At 35.7% G+C, this 21,591-nt stretch overlaps 3 protein-coding genes across 3 annotated transcripts in view; 2 read left to right on the top strand and 1 right to left on the bottom strand.

Moving 5' to 3' along the window:
- Positions 1-2,363, bottom strand: part of LOC137649393 (probable Na(+)/H(+) antiporter nhx-9) — a 473,554-nt gene extending 471,191 nt beyond the window's left edge. The window contains exon 1 of the mRNA XM_068382378.1: positions 2,238-2,363. The gene's annotated coding sequence lies outside the window, so the exon portion shown is untranslated. The remainder of the gene's footprint in view (positions 1-2,237) is intronic.
- A 9,978-nt stretch (positions 2,364-12,341) lies between these two features.
- Positions 12,342-15,206, top strand: LOC137649392 (uncharacterized). The gene is made up of 2 exons (XM_068382377.1): positions 12,342-12,460; positions 14,906-15,206. Exons 1-2 carry the CDS (start codon positions 12,342-12,344, stop codon positions 15,204-15,206), a joined length of 420 nt encoding a protein of 139 aa, XP_068238478.1.
- A 193-nt stretch (positions 15,207-15,399) lies between these two features.
- Positions 15,400-20,292, top strand: LOC137649391 (leucine-rich repeat and coiled-coil domain-containing protein PF3D7_0703800-like). Its single transcript, XM_068382376.1, has 5 exons — positions 15,400-15,521; positions 16,183-16,332; positions 18,391-18,540; positions 19,708-19,827; positions 19,914-20,292. Exons 1-5 carry the CDS (start codon positions 15,400-15,402, stop codon positions 20,290-20,292), a joined length of 921 nt encoding a protein of 306 aa, XP_068238477.1.
- The last annotated feature ends 1,299 nt before the right edge of the window (positions 20,293-21,591 follow it).

Here is a 21,591-nt window from a genome sequence, read left to right as displayed (position 1 = left end):
CCATACACTTTTCCAACTACACTCAACAAACTAATACCTCTTGAATTACAACACTCATGCACATCTCCCTTACCCTTATATAGTGGTACAATACATGCACAAACCCAATCTACTGGTACCATTGACAACACAAAACACATATTAAACAATCTCACCAACCATTCAAGTACAGTCACACCCCCTTCCTTCAACATCTCAGCTTTCACACCGTCCATACCAGATGCTTTTCCTACTCTTGTTTCATCTAGTGCTCTCCTCACTTCCTCTATTGTTATCTCTCTCTCATTCTCATCTCCCATCACTGGCACCTCAACACCTGGAACAGCAATTATATCTGCCTCCCTATTATCCTCAACATTCAGCAAACTTTCAAAATATTCCGCCCACCTTTTCCTTGCCTCCTCTCCTTTTAACAACCTTCCATTTCCATCTTTCACTGTCTCTTCAATTCTTGCGCCAGCCTTCCTTACTCTCTTCACTTCTTTCCAAAACTTCTTCTTATTCTCTTCATATGACTGACCCAATCCCTGACCCCACCTCAGGTCAGCTGCCCTCTTTGCCTCACGTACCTTGCGCTTTACTTCCACCTTTTTCTCTCTATATTTTTCATACTTCTCTATACTATTACTCTGCAGCCATTCTTCAAAAGCCCTCTTTTTCTCTTCCACTTTCACCTTCACTCCTTCATTCCACCATTCACTGCCCTTCCTCATGCTGCCTCCAACAACCTTCTTGCCACATACATCACTTGCAATCCCAACAAAATTTTCTTTTACTAACTTCCATTCCTCCTCTAAATTACCAGTTTCTCTTACTCTCACCTCATCATATGCCATTTTCAACCTTTCCTGATATTTACTTTTTACCCCCGGTTTTATTATATATATATATATATATATATATATATATATATATATATATATATATATATATATATATATATATATATATATGTGTGTGTGTGTGTGTGTGTGTGTGTGTGTGTGGTGTGTGTGTGTGTGTGTGAATATCTTGATTTTTTACGTTTCCCAATTACAGACAGTTTATAATAGGATTAATACTTCTGTAAACAAAAAACTCAACAGAATCAACCTTAGAGTCACTAAATTCATCCACATAACAGGTCAGACTTTGACCGCTGTTGATAACGAAAACATCCTGTGGATTATATCCGGGAAAACGACACCGGTTGTCAAACCCCGCAGTTTCAGTCAGTTCGTCCTTTGATAATCATAAAGTATGATTCAGCAAGACACGTCATAATAGGCGAAATTTGAGGATGTTTCCTTTTCATGTAATATCTGTAATACATTTAACACTTATTATGCTAAATCATTTTTAATAACTGAAGTGTTTCATATTGATAGGCCACTTATATAAGTGTCATGCTGAGGGGTAAAAATACATGTTGTATTCAAGGTGTTCAATATAGAATACGCTAAAAATAACAACAGATGCTTAAAGGAAGGAAGTACATAGAAGTACATAAGGTATATAGGACTTAAATGCTATGAATGCAACCGGATACATGCCACAGCCTGTTACTTTCTTAATCTACAATTCACCCAAAATTCATTTCATTTTTTATATAATTTTTATATTTCTCTTACTTCCAAATCGGGCAATATCTCGGTGAACATGAAACTACTGTATGATAAGAATTATTTCGCAAAATATATTTCAGCACTAAAAACGGGAAGGTTTTCATCATCCATTAAAATCGGCGTCATTTCACAAAACTAAAGTACCACCAAATGATCCACAACTAAAATGTGCGGTGGAAGTAACGAGGAAAACCAGATAAGTGATAGATAGTTGTAAGAAGCGCATACTTTCGGGGAAAAAAAGTTACAGACAAGCCGACGACGGCAAAAGTTAACTACCGGTGTAGGCCTAATAAATAAATACAGTGGTTCCAGTTCAATCCTTGGATATGATAAGTTTAGGAAACTTTCGTTCAAGGGTATCGCCAGGGAACCACAAGCGGGAAGATATTATTACTGTTATCCAGTAGGAGTAAAGAACGATACGAGAAGTGTCAAGTGTCACTGCGACTTTCAAGGTCATTCATTAACTGATAAGCCGTTCGATGTGCAGGAATGTCTTGAGTCAGAAGGTAGGAAACTATCGTCCTGAGACCGCTATTCTTCAAGAAACTTTTTAAAGCAATTTTTTTTCACGTTTCCAGACACTGAGGTTACATAGATTTTATAATACAAAATTAGTTTCAAACTTACAAATGATACGGGAAAGCGTCAGTAAAACAACAGAAAGAATGGCCTCCCAACAAGCGCACGACGCTACACGAGCTCACTCGACCACCGCACGTAATACACTGTTGACGCCGTCTTTCAAGAAGTGTAAGTGGACTTTGCACGCTCATGACGGAACGCCTCCTCCCTGAAAAACTCCCATTCTCATGATGGCTACCTACTCTTGTCACTATCCCAGATTTAATCACTCCTGGAGTTTATAAAAAGAATAATAATAATGTAACCACGTTCAATAATACTACCGCTGCCTCGGACCCCAAACCTAAATTTCCAGAATCCCATGCGGTAAAACTTCACCGCCATGAAACTTGAATGAACGTTCATAAGGACTCTCTCTCTCTCTCTCTCTCTCTCTCTCTCTCTCTCTCTCTCTCTCTCTCTCTCTCTCTCTCTCTCATATATATATATATATATATATATATATATATATATATATATATATATATATATATATATATATATATATATATATATATATATATATATATATATATATATACACTCCAAGATTTCATGAATGAATCGCTGGCTCTTCAAATCTCATTATCAGTCACCACTCCCACGCAAAGGTGAAAGTATTTCTATTGATAATACATCTATGAAGTGAGTTACTCCATCGTATTGTAGTTTCGTGTGTAAATACAACGCAGGTTGCTTGTTATCAAGAAAGGCGAACAATACAATAGACCAGGCGGTCTCAAACTGTCTCGTGGAATTTTATGAAGTAAGTGAGACGCCTGATCATAAGGTTGTTCACGCATGGTGCAGTGGGAGAGCTACAATAACATTTCTACTTCTGTTGTTGTTTTCACAGTTTGGCTGTTTCAATATCAGATGTCATATTCTCGCAAAACCTTCTCTCTTATTTCAACATCTCATAATTAGCAAATGACTCCGGGTCACAATAAGTATGCGATTCAAGAGGCAAATCCATATAGAAATCATTATACATAACGGCAAGTATATTGTTTATAATTAAATGTCGTAAAACAATCCTTATCATTAGCAATCAATTCAAAATTACCACAGGTTTTATATTTAAACTGTGTCATTTTATTGGAAATCATAACTGTGAGCAAAGTTTGCTTACATTTCGTGTGTATATCCGACCAACCAAAATGTAACGCATGATGACCAAGTAGGTCCCTTGTGACCCGGTCGATGAACTATTATCTGAAACCTAAGTTAATCGATGATTCGCTTTTGGAAATAGAAACAGTTGCGCTACACTTACGGATTTACTTCCAGAAAAGATACATTTTCCAATTCAATTCAGGAAGTGTTTGCGTAGATATTGATCAAAATACTGTTTCGGAACACCTTGTCAATACAAAAACGTTTCCCCGTACAGCATATTCAAATGCGTGGGGAAGGTATGTTCGTCTGAGACTGGTGTGTGCTATTAATATTCTAGCCTTGACGATAAAACAACGTTTTTAAAGTTCCTGCCGTCTCATGAGATAGTGACCACACCTTCAAGCATTACTTATGCCTCGCAGCGTTTGAACCTTTATTTTCTTGATTATGCGAGAAATAATCTTTGACAGCATTTTCTGTTTTTCAGCCCCTTACAAAAAGAAAAAAAAAATCGGCATTCTTGTTTCGCTTGTTGAGATGACAATGGCAATCGCTAACAAGACCAAAATCTATTTATCAAAGTCTTTTGAGAGTTAGCAAACTTAAAGTGTGCTATTTATTGAAATCTATTGTGGGGTTTCGCCGTTTGACATACTTAGGGCCCACTGTCTATTCAAATCTGCTGTGAGGTTTATCACACCTAACGCTCATTATGCATCAAAATCTGCTCAGAGATATCCAATATAATCCATTGTGGGTATATCATAGCAAAGGCCTGAGTTGTAATTCAGTCTGTTGAGACTTGAAAGGTGTATTACATCCATTACATCTACAGTAAGGCTTGCTATCTATCAAACTTTGCTGTGAAGTTTATTACACTTAAACCAGGCTGTAATTCAAAATATGGTGAGGTTAAAGGCCTGCTCCAATTCAAAATCTGGTTTATACTGCCCAAGGTCCGCTATATCAAAATGTATAGTAAGATTTATCACACTTGAGGACCGCTATTCCTCGAAATCTGCTGTGGGATCTATAACACCTATGGCATGTTACCTGTCAACATCTTCATTGATGTTTATCACATACAACGAACACTATGCATCAGAATCTATTGTAAGGTGTTTAATACTTATGGCCCAATATCCACTAAAATATTTTGTGGGGTTTATCCCGCCTAAAGCCCACTATGCATTATTATCTATTGTGAGGTTTATCAGAACGAAGGCCTTGTATAATTAAAAATTTATTTTTAGGTTTATTTCATCTAAAGCCTGCTGTAATTCAAAATCTATCGTGAGGTCTATTACATTTGACACCTGCTAACTTTAAAATCTGCTATGTGAATTGTTACACCTAAGGCCTGCTGTAATTCACAGTTTATTGTGAAGTTTATTACACCTAAGCCTTTCTCTAATTCAAATTCTACTCTAAAGTTTATCACACCTAACACTATTTTTCGAAATTTATTCTGTCGTTTATTACACCTATGGCCTGCTATACTCAAAATCTTCAATTATGAATTTCATCACACCTTAGGTCCATCCATTATCATACAAAATCTGTTGTGAAGTTTACCGCACCTACGGCATCTGCTAAAGCATGTTCAAAAATCAATTTGTGATCACATTTGTTGATAGGTTTATCAAAAGTTATTCATAGGTTTATATTACCTATAGCCCACTTTCTATAAAAATCTCATGTGAGGTTTATTACAATTAAGGCCCAGTAACTCTTCAAGTTTGTTGAGAGTTTACAGTAGTCTAATCTATACCGTCTAATAAAGTATATCCAGAGGCTTTTAGTCTGTCAAAAACTCTCGTGTGGTTTATCAAAGAATTACACCTAATGCATTCGGCAAGTCAAAATCTTTTGAAAAGTTCATCACATTTAAAGTTCAAAGTTTATTAAGTTCTGCCTAATCAAGGCCGATTCACACGACCCGTTATCTTTCCGACAGGCTGGCCGTCGGTTAACCGGCGTCTAGCTTTTTTACGTGTATTTAAATGCATCTGTTCACACGACTCGTTAGGCTGACGGCGGCTCTCGGACGTCAGCCGTCCGAGTCGGCTCGGCTTTCTTTCCAAGAAACCTTGATGGCAGTTAGCCACCCGTCCCAACCAACGGGTGGATAATGTTTTGAGTAAACGAGGACCTGTATCGTACCCGTTCGTTTCATGGTCTACAACCCCGACTTTTCCTCATAGTATAGTCATAGAAATTAGTTAGTTTGTTGTTGACACCATGTATTAGAGGTTAATTGAACTTTTTCAAGGGTATGAGGAGATGTTTGACATGGCAAACAAGATGTATAGAAATAATTTACATAAATAAAAGATATGGAAAATGACTGGAAAGGCATTAAATTAAACAGGTGAATTTATCATAATTCTAATATTCTTGGCATGGTGCATAAAGTATTATGAAGTTGGGTAACTTATTTTATCAACACAGTTATCAACCAACATCTTATGGTGTCAAAATTATCGTAATTTACTAGGTCCTAACGTGACAGAGTCTAAGTATACAATGAAAACCACACGCTGGTAAGCGGATACGGAACGCCTCGTGTGAATGTACAACATTTCAACGGAGGTTAGCCACCACCCAGCCTGTCGGAAAGAAAACGTGCCGTGTTATTACTCTGAAACCATGATACACTTTATTATTACTCTGAAACCATGATACACTATCAAATATTTTAGTGTTTTATCATAACCCACACCCATGGTCAATCGAAATGATTTATGAGGTTTAAATACACTGTGCTTTCCAGTCTACTGAAGCCTGTGATGAGGATTTTTATTATTACTCTGAAACCATGATACACTATCAAATATTTTAGAGTTTTATCATAACCCACACCCATGGTCAATCGAAATGATTTATGAGGTTTAAATACACTGTGCTTTCCAGTCTACTGAAGCCTGTGATGAGGATTTTTATTATTACTCTGAAACCATGATACACTATCAAATATTTTAGAGTTTTATCATAACCCACACCCATGGTCAATCGAAATGATTTATGAGGTTTAAATACACTGTGCTTTCCAGTCTACTGAAGCCTGTGATGAGGATTTGATCATTTGAATAACATTCCTTGGACCTGAAAGCAATCATAACCTTCTGAAAGGTTTAGAACTCTTCAGAATTGAAGTCTGTCAAAATAGTCTATTGAGGTACGTCGATAATTTCACTACAACAACAAAAAACGCAGCTTATTAATTAAAGTTTGTCAGTAAGTATATCAAATTCAAATAACGCAGTCTATTAGAATCTCAGTCTATCGAAGTCTGTTGAGAGATTAGATTCGTTTAATGCGCATGATCAGACAAATTTAACCAAAGTTTATAGTGCATCTGACTGGAGAGATTTAAACCATACAGTAAAACCCTTAGTTTGTCAGAGTTTTGCAAGAGGCGTATCCCATCTAAGACCCATTGTCTCATTAAGTATGTTGTGGGGGTTTTCTGACACAAAGATTTAAGTATTTTAAAAGCACTTAAAAAGTCTACAACACATAAGGCTCGCAGTCTATTAAAATTTGGAGCAAAGATCGTTCGCTTAAATCCAAGCAAACTCTGTTACAAGGTTAAAGACTGAAAATCAGTCTGTCGATAACTTGAAGACTAAAAATCAGTCTGGCAACAAATTAAAGATTGAAAATCAGCCCACCAAAAAGATGGAGACCGAAAATCAGTCTGTCGAGAACTTAAAGACTGAAAATCAGTCTGTCGAGAGGTTGAAGACTGAAAATCATTCTCTTGAGAGGGTGAAGACTGAAAATCTGTCTGTCGAGAACTTAAAGACTGAAAATCAGTCTGTCGAGAGGTTGAAGACTGAAAATCATTCTGTTGAGAGGGTGAAGACTGAAAATCAGTCTGTCGAGAACTTAAAGACTGAAAATCAGTCTGTCGAGAGGTTGAAGACTGAAAATCATTCTGTTGAGAGGGTGAAGACTGAAAATCTGTCTGTCGAGAAGATGAAAACTGAAAAGGATAAACACTGAAAAACATCTGTCGAAATGTTAAAGACTGATAATCAGTCTATCGAGAGGTTTAAGACTGAAAATCAGTCTGTCCAAAGGATGAAGACTGAAATTCAGCTTTCAAGAGGCTGAAGACTGAAAATCAGTCTGTGGAAAGGATGAAGATTAAATTAATCAGTCGAGAGCTGATGCATGAAAATCAATCTGTCATGAGGTTGAAGACTAAAAGTTAGTCTGTCGACAGGCTGAAAACTGAAATTAAGTCTGCCTGACCAAAGATCTGACAGTAATTTTAATCTTCTGGTAACGTTTTAAACGTTATGGATGCTGTCTGAGCAAAGATCTGGTAGTAATTTTATTCTTCTGGCAGCTTTTTAAACGTTATGGCTCCTGTCTGACCAAAGACCTAGCAGTAAGTTTAGTCTTCTGGAAGCGTTTTAAACGTTATACATTCTGTCTGAGGATGAACACTGAAAATCAGTTAGTCTGTCGACAGGCTGAAGACTGAAATTAAGTTTGCCTGACCAAAGATCTGACAGTAATTTTAATCTTCTGGTAGCGTTTTAAACGTTATGGGTGCTGTCTGAGCAAAGATTTGGTAGTAATTTTAGTCTTCTGGAAGCGTTTTAAATGTTATATATTCTGTCTGAGGATGAATACTGAAAATCAGTTAGTCTGTCGACAGGCTGAAGACTGAAATTAAGTCTGCCTGACCAAAGATATGACTGTAATTTTAATCTTCTGGTAGCGTTTTGAACGTTATGGATGCTGTCTGAGCAAAGATCTGGTAGCAATTTTAGTCTTCTGGCAGTTTTTAAACGTTATGGTTGCTGTCTGACCAAAGACCTGGCCATAATTTCAGTCTTCTGGAAGCATTTTAAACGTTATACATTCTGTCTGAGGATGAACACTGAAAATCTGTTAGTCTGTCGACAGGCTGAAGACTGAAATTAAGTCTGCCTGACCAAAGATCTGATGTCACAGTAATTTTAATCTTCTGGTGGCGTTACCCTGGATAGGTACGGTGGGTCGTTTGCGACCCCGAGCGTCAAAAAAAAACAGGTTTTTCTCACGTGACTCACCCCCGTGACTGAATTTGTGGGTGATCGACCTGCAGGAGGTGTCTCCCCTACACGCTCTAGTAGTGTCCAGATGTGCATTGCTGTAGCTGTACTCCTTCCCCGATTTCTGAGACGCGTCGGGGTCGTTCGCGTCCGAGTTTACCCTTCTAGGGTAGTTTGCATAATTATCAAAGTTATTACGTATTATGAAATTGTCGTAGAATGGTGCAACTTGTATAGGTTATCAGTTGTGGAAAGTCTTGGTGGATTGTTTGGCTACCATGTGCATGTTTTTTTTTTTAGTTAAAATGTCGTTCATCACCACGAGGACCATTTTACCGCGAGTGCCCCTTTTTCATTTTTTTTCATTTTTTTGCCAAGTCATTTTTCCGTAAGATATTGCCAAATAGTGTCGTAAAACTTTTGCTTGTTTAGTGTTGGAAAGTGTGTCTAGATGATCTGGCTACCCATGCATGACTTTGTTTTTGTCAGATACGATGTAGTTATTGGTATATTGGGTATTTAACTGCGGTTACCAATTTCTGTTTTTTTTCAATATTTGTAAAAATTACTACGTAGTAAGGAATTGCCGTATATTATTGATTTTTTTTTCATGTTTATGTGTTAGAAAGTGTGCCTTGATGGTTGGGCTAACACGTGCATGTCTTTTTTTTTATCTGAGATGTCGTATATTAGAATGTCGGGCATTTTACCGCGAGTGTCCCTTTTTCCTTTTTTTTCATTTTTTTGCCAAGTCATTTTTCCGTAAGATATTGCGAAATAGTGTCGTAAAACTTTTGCTTTTTTAGTGTTGGAAAGTGTGTCTAGATGATCTGGCTACCCATGCGTGATTTTGTTTTTGTCAGATACGACGTAGTTATTGGTATATTGGGTATTTAACTGCGGTTGCCAATTTCTGTTTTTTTTCAATATTTGTAAAAATTTACTACGTAGTAAGGAATTGCCGTATATTATTGATTTTTTTTTCATGTTTATGTGTTAGAAAGTGTGCCTTGATGGTTGGGCTAACACGTGCATGTCTTTTTTTTTATCTGAGATGCCGTATATTAGAATGTTGGGCATTTTTCCGCGAGTGCCCCTTATTATTTGTTTTGCATTTTTTTGCTTAGTCATGTTACCGTAAGGAATTGGCAAGTAGTGTCGCAAAACTTATATTTTTATAGTGTTGGAAAGTGTTTTTAGATGATCTGGCTACCCATGCCTATTTTTTTTTTAGCCAGATATGGCGTATATATAAGTATGTGTTCGATTTTCCTGTGATTGCCATTTTTTCGTTTTTTCCCATTTCTTTCAAAATTACTACGTACTAAGGAACTATCACAGAGTAATATTTCATTTATATGTTTATTTGTCGGAAAATGTGCCTTGATGGTTTGCCTAGCACGTGGCTGAAATTTTTTTTTTCTGAAATGCCGTATATTAGAATGGCCATTTTTCCACGAGTGCCCCTTTTTATTTGTTTTGCATTTTTTTGCTTAGTCATGTTACCGTAAGGAATTGGCAAGTAGTGTCGCAAAACTTATAATTTTATAGTGTTGGAAAGTGTTTCTAGATGATCTGGCTACCCATGCCTATCTTCTTTTTTTAGCCAGATATGGCGTATATATAGGTATGTGTTCGATTTTCCTGTGATTGCCATTTTTTCGTTTTTTCCCATTTCTTTCAAAATTACTACGTACTAAGGAACTATCACAGAGTAATTATTCATTTAGATGTTTATTTGTCGGAAAATGTGCCTTGATGGTTTGCCTAGCACGTGGCTGAATTTTTTTTTTCTGAAATGCCGTATATTAGAATGTTAGCCATTTTTCCTCAAGTGCCCGTTTTTACTTGTTTTGCATTTTTTTGCTTAGTCATGTTACCGTAAGGAATTGGCAAGTAGTGTCGCAAAACTTATATTTTTATAGTGTTGGAAAGTGTTTCTAGATGATCTGGCTACCCATGCCTATCTTTTTTTTAGCCAGATATGGCGTATATATAGGTATGTGTTCGATTTTCCGGTGATTGCCATTTTTTCGTTTTTTCCCAATTCTTTCAAAATTACTACGTACTAAGGAACTATCACAGAGTAATGATTCCTCTAGATGTTTATTTGTCGGAAAATTTTGTTTACTTTTTTTTTGATTGAATATCATCAAATTTTTTTAGCTAAAATATTGTTTTACATTTTTTTTTTTCGATTTTATTTCCCTTCAAAAAAATTTTTTTGGGTCAGAATTTTAATTTTATATTCGTAAAATAATCGACAATTATCCAGCAACCCACCATACAATTTTTATGCATATCCAATAATAATTAGATTAGTAAATAACACCTTGAAATTGACATACCCTTCCTACATTTCAAGTGGCAGATTAGGGAGTCTGAGTCAGTGTGGTTGGCGGCCATTTTGTGGACATATCCGAAGCGTAAGCTGCCCTATCTATATATATTCTTGTTCCCTATAGAATTTGTGATATTTTGGTATATTTTTACCTGCATAAATATCATATTATATATTAAATATATGTATTTTTTTACGGAATTTCTAAGTACTCAAAAAATTACCTTTAGATATGGCCCCTGATATAAATGTAATTTACAAAATAATGAAGATTTTTTTACATATTTCTATTTTAGGATAACATATGTTTATTCCCTAAAAAAATTAGCCACTTCCTATTTCATTTGGGTACCCAAAAAAATTCATGAAATTTGGACAAATTTTTTTGGCCAAAAAAAGTTACCCTTTTTTTCTCATTTCAGATCTTCACCTCCATGGGTCTGACTTCATCCAAAATACATCAAGATATGTCCTAAACATTCAAGAATCAATTCCTAAAAGGATTTGTGTATATATGTATAAACTTTTTTTTTTATGAATTTTTATGTCAGGTCTTTTTTTTTTTCTACTTAATTTTTTAAAATATTTATAATAAATAGTTTTTCTGCAGATGAGTAGTATTTATCTATACAGTTGTTTTAAGCATTCATTGAAGTTTTTTTTGGCAAAAGAAAAAAGGAGGTTACTGCAAAAACTGATTTTTCAAGAATTTTTTTTGGCGTCGGGGTCGTTCGCGTCCGAGTATACCCTTAAAGGGGTGTCCGAGGACCGTACCTATCCAGGGTTAAAAGTTATGGATGCTGTCTGAGCAAAGATCTGGTAGTAATTTTAGTCTTCTGGCAGCTTTTTAAACGTTATGGTTGCTGTCTGACCAAAGACCTGACAGTAATTTTAGTCTTCTGGAAGCGTTTTAAACGTTATACATTCTGTCTGAGGATGAACACTGAAAATCAGTTAGTCTGTCGTTAGGTTAAAGACTGAAATTAAGTCTGCCTGACCAAAGATCTGTCAGTAATTTTAGTCTTCTAGAAGCGTTTTAAATGTTATACTTCTGTCTGAGGATGAACACTGAAAATCAGTCTGTTGAGCGGTAGAAGACTGAAAATCAGTATATCGACAAGGTGAAGGCTGAAAATCAGTCTGTCAAAAGGCTGAAGACTAAAAACCAGTCTGTCAAGAAGATGAAGCCTGAAAATCAGTCAGTCAGGAAAGTGAAAATTGGAAATAATTCTGCTGAGATGATGAAAACTGAAAATCAGTCTGTCGAGAAGTTGAAGACAGAATATCAGTCTCTGTCGAGAGGTTAAAGATTGAAAATTAGTCTGTTGTGAGGATGAACAGTGAAAAGCAGTCTATTGAGAGGTTAAAGACTGAAAATCAGTCTGTCGTGAGGATGAATAGTGAAAAACAGTCTGTTTGGAGGTTAAAGACTGAAAATCAGTCTGTCGTGAGGATGAATAGTGAAAAATAGTTTGTTGAGAGGTTAAAGACTGAAAATCAGTCTGTCGAGTGGTTGAAGACTCTAGGTCAGTCTGTCGAGATGTTAAAGACTGAAAATAAGACGGTCACAAGGATAAACACTGAAAAACATCTGTCGAAATGTTAAAGACTGATAATCAGTCTATCGAGAGGTTCAAGACAGAAAATCAGTCTGTCGAAAGGTTACATACTGAAAATCAGTCTGTCGAAAGGTTACATACTGAAAATCAGTCTGTCAGGTGAGTGAAGACAAAAAATCAATCTATCAAGAGGATAAGGTAAAAAAATCAGTCTGTCGAGAGGTTAAAGAATGAAAATCAGCCTGTCAGGAGGATGAAAACAGAAAATCTTTTTGTCAAGAGGATAAAGTCTGCAAATCAGTTTGTCGAATGGTTAAAATTTGGAAATCGGACTGTGGAGAGGATAACAGAAAATCATTCTCTTAGAAGGATGAGGTATGAAAATCAGGCTGTCAAGAGGCAAAAGTCTGAAAATCCCTATTTTGAGAGGCTGGAGATGGAAAATGGTTCTGCCAAGAGGTTAAACATTGAAAATCACTCTCTCAGAAAGTTGAAGACTAAAAATCAGACTGTCGAAAGGGTGAAGACTGAAAATCATTCTATTAAGAGGAAAAGTCTGAATATCATTTTCTCAAGAGGACGAAGACGAAAAATCTGTCTGCTAAAAGGTTAAAGACTGAAAATCCTTCTGTAAGGAGGATACAGTCTGAAAATCATTCTATTAAGAGGATAAAGAAGGAAAATAGTTCTGTCAAGAGGTTAAACCCTGAAAATCACTCTCTTAAGAGTCTGAAGAATGAAAATCAGTCAGTCAAAAGGTTAAATACTGAAAAGCATTTTATCAAGAAGATAAAGTCTGAAAATCACTCTCTCAAGAGGTTGAAGACTGAAAATTAGTTTATCAACAATATAAGGACTGAAAATATGTCTGTCGAAAAGGTAAAGATTAAAAATAAGTCTGTCAAGAAGTTAAAGACTGAAAATCAGTCTGTCGAGAGGTTGAAGACTGAAAATCATTTTAACAAGTTTAAAAACTAAAAATCAGTCTGTTGAGAGGATAAATACTAAAAATCAGTCTGTCAAGAGGTTAAAGACAGAAAATCAGTCTGTTGAGCGAATGAAGCCTGAAAATCAGTCTATCAGAAGGTAAAATACTGAAAATCCCCTCACAAGATGTTGAAGACTGAAAATCAGTCTGTTGAAAGTTTAAAGACTGAAAATCATTCTATCAAAATGTTAAAGTCTGAAAATCACTGTATTGAGAGGATGAAGATGGAAAATAATTCTGTCAAAAGGTTAAACACTGAAAATCACTCTCTCAAGAGATTGAAGACTGAAAATCAGTGTGCGGAAAGGTTAAAGACTGTCAAGAGGATAGTCTGAAAATCACTCTATCAAGAGGTTGAAGACTGAAAATCAGTTTATCAACAATATAACAACTGAAAATCAGTCTGTCGAGAAGATAAAGGCTAAAAGTCAAGAGGTTAAAGACTGGAAATCAGTCTGTTGAGAGGTTAAAAACTGAAAATCAGTTTATCAACAGTTTAAAACCTGAAAATCAGTCTGTTGAGAGGATAAAGACTAAAAATCAGTCTTTCAAGATGCTAAACATATAAAATTAGTCTGTCAAGAGGAGGAAGACTGAAAATCCGTCTGTCGGAAGGTTAAACAGTGAAAATCCCTCTCTCCAGAAGTTGTAGACTGAAAATTCGTCTGTCGGAAGGTTAAAGACTGAAAAGCATTCTGTCAAGAGATTAAAGTCTGAGAATCCCTCTCTCAAGAGGTTGAAGACTGAAAATCCGTCTGTCAACAGTAAAAGGCCTGAAAATCAGTCTGTCAAGAAGATAAAGGCTAAAAATCAGTCTGTCAAGAGGTTAAAGACAGGAAATCAGTCCGTCGGGAGGTTGAAAACTGAAAATCAGTCTATCAACAGTTTAAAGACTGAAAATCAGTCTGTTGAGAGGATAACGTCTAAAAAAATCAGTCTGTCAATATGTTAAAGACTGAAAATCAGTCTGTCAAGGCGATGAAGACTGAACATCAGTCTGTCAAGAGGAAGGAGACTGAAAATTAGTCTGTTAAGAGGATCAAGACTGAAAATCAGTCTGTCAGAAGGTTAAGCACTGAAAATCAATCAGCTTTTTGACAAGTTAAAGACTGAAAATCAGTCTGTCAAGAAGTCAAAAACAGAAAATAAGTCTGTCGGGAGGGTGATGTTGAAAATAAGTCTATCGAGAGGTTAAATACTGAAAATTAGACTGTCAAGAGGTTGAGGACTGAGGATCAGTCTGCCAAAAGGTTGGAGACTCACAATCTGTCTGTTGGGAGGTTTAAGACTGAAAATAAATCTGTAGAGAGGTTAAAGACTAAAAATCAGTCTGTCGAGAAATTGAATACTAAAAATTGCTCTGTCAAAAGGTTGAAAACTAAAAATACTCTGTCAAGAGTTTAAAATCTGAAAATTACTCTGTCGAGAAGTTGAAGACTGAAAATCAGTCAGCCGAGAGGTTGAAGACTGAAAATCAATCTGTCAAGAGGTCAAAAACTGAAAATAAGTCTGTCGATAGCTTAAACACTGAAAATAATTCTGTTGAGAAGTTGAAGAATGAAAATGAGTCTCTCGAGAGCTCAAATACTGAAAATCCCTCTGTCGAGATTTTGAAGACTGAAAATCACTATCGAGAGGTTCAACACTGAAAATAATTCTGTCGAGAGGTTGAAGGCCGTAGTTCAGTCTGTCAAGAGGACAAATACACAAAATCAGTCTGTCGAGAGGTTAAAGACTAAAAATAAGTCTGTCGAGAGGTTGAAGACTGAAAATCAGTCTATCGAGAAGTTAAATACTGAAATTCACTCTGTCGAGAGGTTGAAGACTGAAAAACATACTGTTGAGAGTTTGAAGGCTGAAAATCAGTCTCAAGAGGACAAATACATAAAATCAGTCTGTCGAGAGGTTAAAGACTGAAAACAATTCTGTTGAGAGGTTGAAGATTGAAAATCAGTCTGTCAAGAGGTTAAATACTGAGAATCCCTGTGTCGAAAGGTTGAAGACTGAAAAAACATCCTATCGAGAGCTTGAAGACTCAAAATACGTCTGACGTAAAGGGGAATACTGAAAATCAGTCAGCCAATAGGCTGAACACTGAAAATCTGTCTAGATGTGGAAGAATGAAAATCATTCTGCCGATAGGTTGAAGACTGAAAATCAGTCAGTCAAGAGGTTAAAAACTGAAAATAAGTCTGTCGAGAGATTGAAGGCTAAAAATCAGTCTGTCGAGAGGTTAAATATTGAAAATTAGACTGTCAAGAGATTGAAGACTAAGAATCAGTCTGCCAAAAGGTTGAAGACTCACAATTAGTCTGTCGAGAAATTAAATACTGAAAATCACTCTGTCTAGAGATTGAAGACTAAAAATCCGTCTTTCGAGAGGTTGAAGACAGAAAATTAGTCTGTTGAGAGGTTAAAGACTGAAAATAAGTCTTTTGAGAGGTTGAACACTGAAAATCAGTCTGTCGAGAGGTTAAATACTGAAATTCACCCTGTGAAGAGGTTGAAGACTGAAACTCAAGTCTGCCAAGAGTTTGATTAATGAAAATCATCGGTAGAGAGCTTAAAGACTGAAAATAAGTCTGTCAAGAGGTTAAAGACTGAAAATCAGTCTGATGTGAACTTAGATTCTGAAAATCAGTCTGCTGAGAGGCTGAACAACTAAAAATCAGTCTGATGAAATGTATAAGACCGAAAATCAGACTGCTGAGAGGTTGCACACTGAAAATCAGCCTGTCAAGAGGTAAAAGACTGAAAATACATAAGTCAAGAGGTTGAAGACTGAAAATCAGTATGTCGAGAGGTTAAATACTGAAATTCACTCTGTCGAGGTGTTAAATACTTAAAATCAGTTTGTTGAGAGGTTAAATACTTAAAATCATGCTGTCGATAGGTTGAACACTGAAAATCAGTCTGTCGAGTTGTTAAATACTAAAAATCAGTCTGTCGAGAGGTTAATTACTGAAAATCACTCTGTCAAGAGGTTGAAGACTGGAAATCAGTCTGTCGAGTTGTTAAATACTAGAAATCAGTCTGTTGAGAGGTTAAATACTTAAAATCACTCTGTCGAGAGGTTGAAGACTGAAAATCACTCTGTCGAGTTGTTAAATACTAAAAATCAGTCTGTAGAGAGGTTAAATACTGAAAATCACTCTGTCGAGAGGTTGAAGACTGAAAATCAGTCTGTCGAGTTGTTAAATACTTAAAATCAGTCTGTAGAGAGGTTAAATACTGAAAATCACTCTGTCGAGAGGTTGAAGATTGAAAATCAGTCTGTCGAGTTCCTAAATACTAAAAATCAGTCTGTTGAAAGGTCAAATACTGAAAATCACTCTGTCGAGAGGTTGAAGACTGAAAATCACTCTGTCGAGTTGTTAAATACTAAAAATCAGTCTGTAGAGAGGATAAATACTGAAAATCACTCTGTCGAGAGGTTGAAGACTGAAAATCACTCTGTCGAGAGGTTAAATACTAAAAATTAGTCTCCAGGTTAGACACTGAAAATCACTCTGTCGACAAGTTGAAGACTGAAAATCAGACTGTCAAGAGGTTAAATACTAAAAATCAGTCTGTCGAAAGGTTAAATACTGAAAATCACTCTGTTGAGAGGTTGAAGACTGAAAAACATACTGTCGAGAGTTTGAAGACTGAAAATCAGTCTGTCAAGAGGACAAATACATAAAATCAGTCTGTCGAGAGGTTAAAGACTGAAAACAATTCTGTTGAGAGGTTGAAGATTGAAAATCAGTCTGTCAAGAGGTTAAATACTGAGAATCCCTGTGTCGAAAGGTTGAAGACTGAAAAACATCCTATCGAGAGCTTGAAGACTCAAAATACGTCTGACGTAAAGGGGAATACTGAAAATCAGTCAGCCAATAGGCTGAACACTGAAAATCTGTCTAGATGTGGAAGAATGAAAATCATTCTGCCGATAGGTTGAAGACTGAAAATCAGTCAGTCAAGAGGTTAAAAACTGAAAATAAGTCTGTCGAGAGATTGAAGGCTAAAAATCAGTCTGTCGAGAGGTTAAATATTGAAAATTAGACTGTCAAGAGATTGAAGACTAAGAATCAGTCTGCCAAAAGGTTGAAGACTCACAATTAGTCTGTCGAGAAATTAGATACTGAAAATCACTCTGTCTAGAGATTGAAGACTAAAAATCCGTCCTCCGAGAGGTTGAAGACAGAAAATTGGACTGTTGAGAGGTTAAAGACTGAAAATAAGTCTTTTGAGAGGTTGAACACTGAAAATCAATCTGTCGAGAGGTTAAATACTGAAATTCACCCTGTTAAGAGGTTGAAGACTGAAACTCAAGTCTGCCAAGAGTTTGATTAATGAAAATCATCGGTAGAGAGCTTAAAGACTGAAAATAAGTCGAGAGATTGAAGGCTAAAAATCAGTCTGTCGAGAGGTTAAATATTGAAAATTAGACTGTCAAGAGGTTGAAGACTAAGAATCAGTCTGCCAAAAGGTTGAAGACTCACAATTAGTCTGTCGAGAAATTAAATACTGAAAATCACTCTGTCTAGAGATTGAAGACTAAAAATCCGTCTTCCGAGAGGTTGAAGACAGAAAATTGGTCTGTTGAGAGGTTAAAGACTGAAAATAAGTCTTTTGAGAGGTTGAACACTGAAAATCAATCTGTCGAGAGGTTAAATACTGAAATTCACCCTGTTAAGAGGTTGAAGACTGAAACTCAAGTCTGCCAAGAGTTTGATTAATGAAAATCATCGGTAGAGAGTTTAAAGACTGAAAATAAGTCTGTCAAGAGGTTAAAGACTGAAAATCAGTCTGATGTGAACTTAGATTCTGAAAATCAGTCTGCTGAGAGGCTGAACAACTAAAAATCAGTCTGATGAAATGTATAAGACCAAAAATCAGACTGCTGAGAGGTTGCACACTGAAAATCAGCCTGTCAAGAAGTTAAAGACTGAAAATACATAAGTCAAGAGGTTGAAGACTGAAAATACATAAGTCAAGAGGTTGAAGACTGAAAATCAGTATGTCAAGAGGTTAAATACTGAATTCACACTGTCGAATTGTTAAATACTTAAAATCAGTTTGTTGAGAGGTTAAATACTTAAAATCATGCTGTCGATAGGTTGAAGACTGAAAATCAGTCTGTCGAGTTGTTAAATACTAAAAATCAGTCTGTCGAGAGGTTAATTACTGAAAATCACTCTGTCAAGAGGTTGAAGACTGAAAATCACTCTGTCGAGTTGTTAAATACTAGAAATCAGTCTGTTGAGAGGTTAAATACTTAAAATCAGTTTGTTGAGAGATTAAATACTTAAAATCACGCTGTCGATAGGTTGAAGACTGACAATCAGTCTGTCGAGTTGTTAAATACTTAAAATCAGTCTTCAAGAGGTTAAATACTGAAAATCAGTCAGTCAAGAGGTTAAAAACTGAAAATAAGTCTGTCGAGAGATTGAAGGCTAAAAATCATTCTGTCGAGAGGTTAAATATTGAAAATTAGACTGTCAAGAGGTTGAAGACTAAGAATCAGTCTGCCAAAAGGTTGAAGACTCACAATTAGTCTGTCGAGAAATTAAATACTGAAAATCACTCTGTCTAGAGATTGAAGACTAAAAATCCGTCTTTCGAGAGGTTGAAGACAGAAAATTAGTCTGTTGAGAGGTTAAAGACTGAAAATAAGTCTTTTGAGAGGTTGAACACTGAAAATCAGTCTGTCGAGAGTTTAAATACTGAAATTCACTCTGTGAAGAGGTTGAAGACTGAAACTCAAGTCTGCCAAGAGTTTGATTAATGAAAATCAGTCGGTATAGAGGTTAAAGACTGAAAATAAGTCTGTCAAGAAGCTGAAGACTGAAAATCAGTCTGATGTTAACTTAGATTCTGAAAATCAGTCTGCTGAGAGGCTGAACAACTAAAAATCAGTCTGTTGAAATGTAGAAGACCGAAAATCAGACTGCTGAGAGGTTGCACACTGAAAATCAGCCTGTCAAGAGGTTAAAGACTGAAAATACTTAAGTCAAGAGGTTGAAGACTGAAAATCAGTATGTCGAGAGGTTAAATACTGAAATTCACTCTGTTGAGAGGTTGAAGACTGAAAATCAGTCTGTCGAGTTGTTAAATACTAAAAATCAGTCTGTTGAGAGGTTAAATACTAAAAATCACTCTGTCGAGAGGTTGAAGACTGAAAATCAGTCTGTCGAGTTGTTAAATACTAAAAATCAGTCTGTTGAGAGGTTAAATACTGAATATCAGGCTGTCGATAGGTTGAAGACTGAAAATCACTCTGTCGAGTTGTTAAATACTGAAAATCAGTCTGTAGAGAGGTTGAATACTGAAAATCACTCTGTTGAGAGGTTGAAGACTGAAAATCACTCTGTCGAGAAGTTAAATACTAAAAATTAGTCTCCAGGTTATATACTGAAAATCACTCTGTCGACAGGTTGAAGACTGAAAATCAGTCTGACAAGTTGTTAAATACTAAAAATCCGTCTGTCGAAAGGTTAAATACTGAAAATCACTCTGTCGAGAGGTTGAAGACTGAAAATCACTCTGTCGAGAGGTTAAATACTAAAAATCAGTCTCGAGGTTAAATGCTGAAATTCACTCTGTAGAGAGGTTGAAGACTGAAAATCACTCTGTCAACAGGTTAAATACTGAAAATCACTCTGTCGAGAGGTTGAAGACTGGAAATCACTCTGTCGAGAGGTTAAATACTGAAAATCACTCTGTCAAGAGGTTAAATACTGAAAATCACTCTGTCGAGAGCTTAAATACTGAAAATCACTCTGTAGAGAGGTTGAAGACTGAAAATCACTCTGTCAACAGGTTAAATACTGAAAATCACTCTGTCGAGAGGTTGAAGACTGAAAATCACTCTGTCGAGAGGTTAAATACTGAAAATCACTCTGTCAAGAGGTTAAATACTGAAAATCACTCTGTCAAAAGGTTAAATACTGAAAATCACTCTGTCGAGAGGTTAAATACTGAAAATCACTCTGTCGAGAGGTTGAACACTGAAAACTGAAATAACTCTGTCGAGATGCGGAAGACCGTATATCAGTCTGTCAAGAGGTTTGTTACACCAAAGACCAACCCTAAGCAAAAGTCTACCGTAAATGTTACCTCCCCTTAGTTTTGAATCGGACAGTCTTTGATCGATACGCTAAAAGTTTACCGCTCTAACAAGCGCCTGAAATCTGTTAGTTTTAAGGAATTAGTCAATTCATCCATAAATTGGGGTGATCTAAAACTCTACATTTTTTTTCTTTCATTTTTGGAATTCGAAAGTTACAAAACAATCGTTCACAAAATATTCAAAGTACGCATTTGCCTCAAAATTACTGAATCAGATATGTGGACTATGTAAAATAACCGCTGCCCTTCACATAAAGACAACATTCCATATTGCCTACACCAGTCCCCACGACCTAATTCGCCTTTTATGAGACGAGCCATCTTTAGGAATAATTTTCGTCAAGGATATCTAATATAAAGACTGTCCCTACAGACATGAGATTTAACATTTGTCTTCATTACACTGACAATTCAAAATCACTTGACTTGACCTTTGAATGATCGTAACAAAGAATGAAATAGATAATTTCCTTGTTAAAATGAAAAGCCATTGAAGGGTCATTGGTGAAGACTCTCTCTCTCTCTCTCTCTCTCTCTCTCTCTCTCTCTCTCTCTCTCTCTCTCTCTCTCTCTCTCTCTCTCTCTCTCTCACACACACACACACACACACACACAAACTATAAGACTATTGCCTTTCACAGTTTTCGAATATGATATAGGTACTTTACATGCCTAATATATACGCATGCTTACATACACACGAATACACACACTCACACGCACACACACACACACACACACACACACACATATATATATATATATATATATATATATATATATATATATATATATATATATATATATACATATATATATATGTATATATATATATATATATATATATATATATATATATATATATATATATATCTATATATATATATATATATATATATATATATATATATATATATATATATACATATATATATATGTATATATATATATATATATATATATATATATATATATATATATATATATATATCTATATATATATATATATATATATATATATATATATATATATATATATATATATATATATGTGTGTGTGTGTGTGTGTGTGTGTGTGTGTAAAAATAACATGGAAACGCGATATTCAGATGCAAAAGAACAAAAGGGAAACTGAAAATAGGAAATATAAGATTAAGTCCTGACTAGTTTCGTGATACTCCTTCAGAAG

The sequence above is a fragment of the Palaemon carinicauda genome, chromosome 11 (genome assembly GCF_036898095.1).
Source record: "Palaemon carinicauda isolate YSFRI2023 chromosome 11, ASM3689809v2, whole genome shotgun sequence".
Classification (NCBI taxonomy): Eukaryota; Metazoa; Arthropoda; class Malacostraca; order Decapoda; family Palaemonidae; genus Palaemon; species Palaemon carinicauda.
The sequence above is the reverse complement of the archived record's forward strand: the minus strand, read 5'-3'. Positions and strand labels throughout refer to the sequence as shown.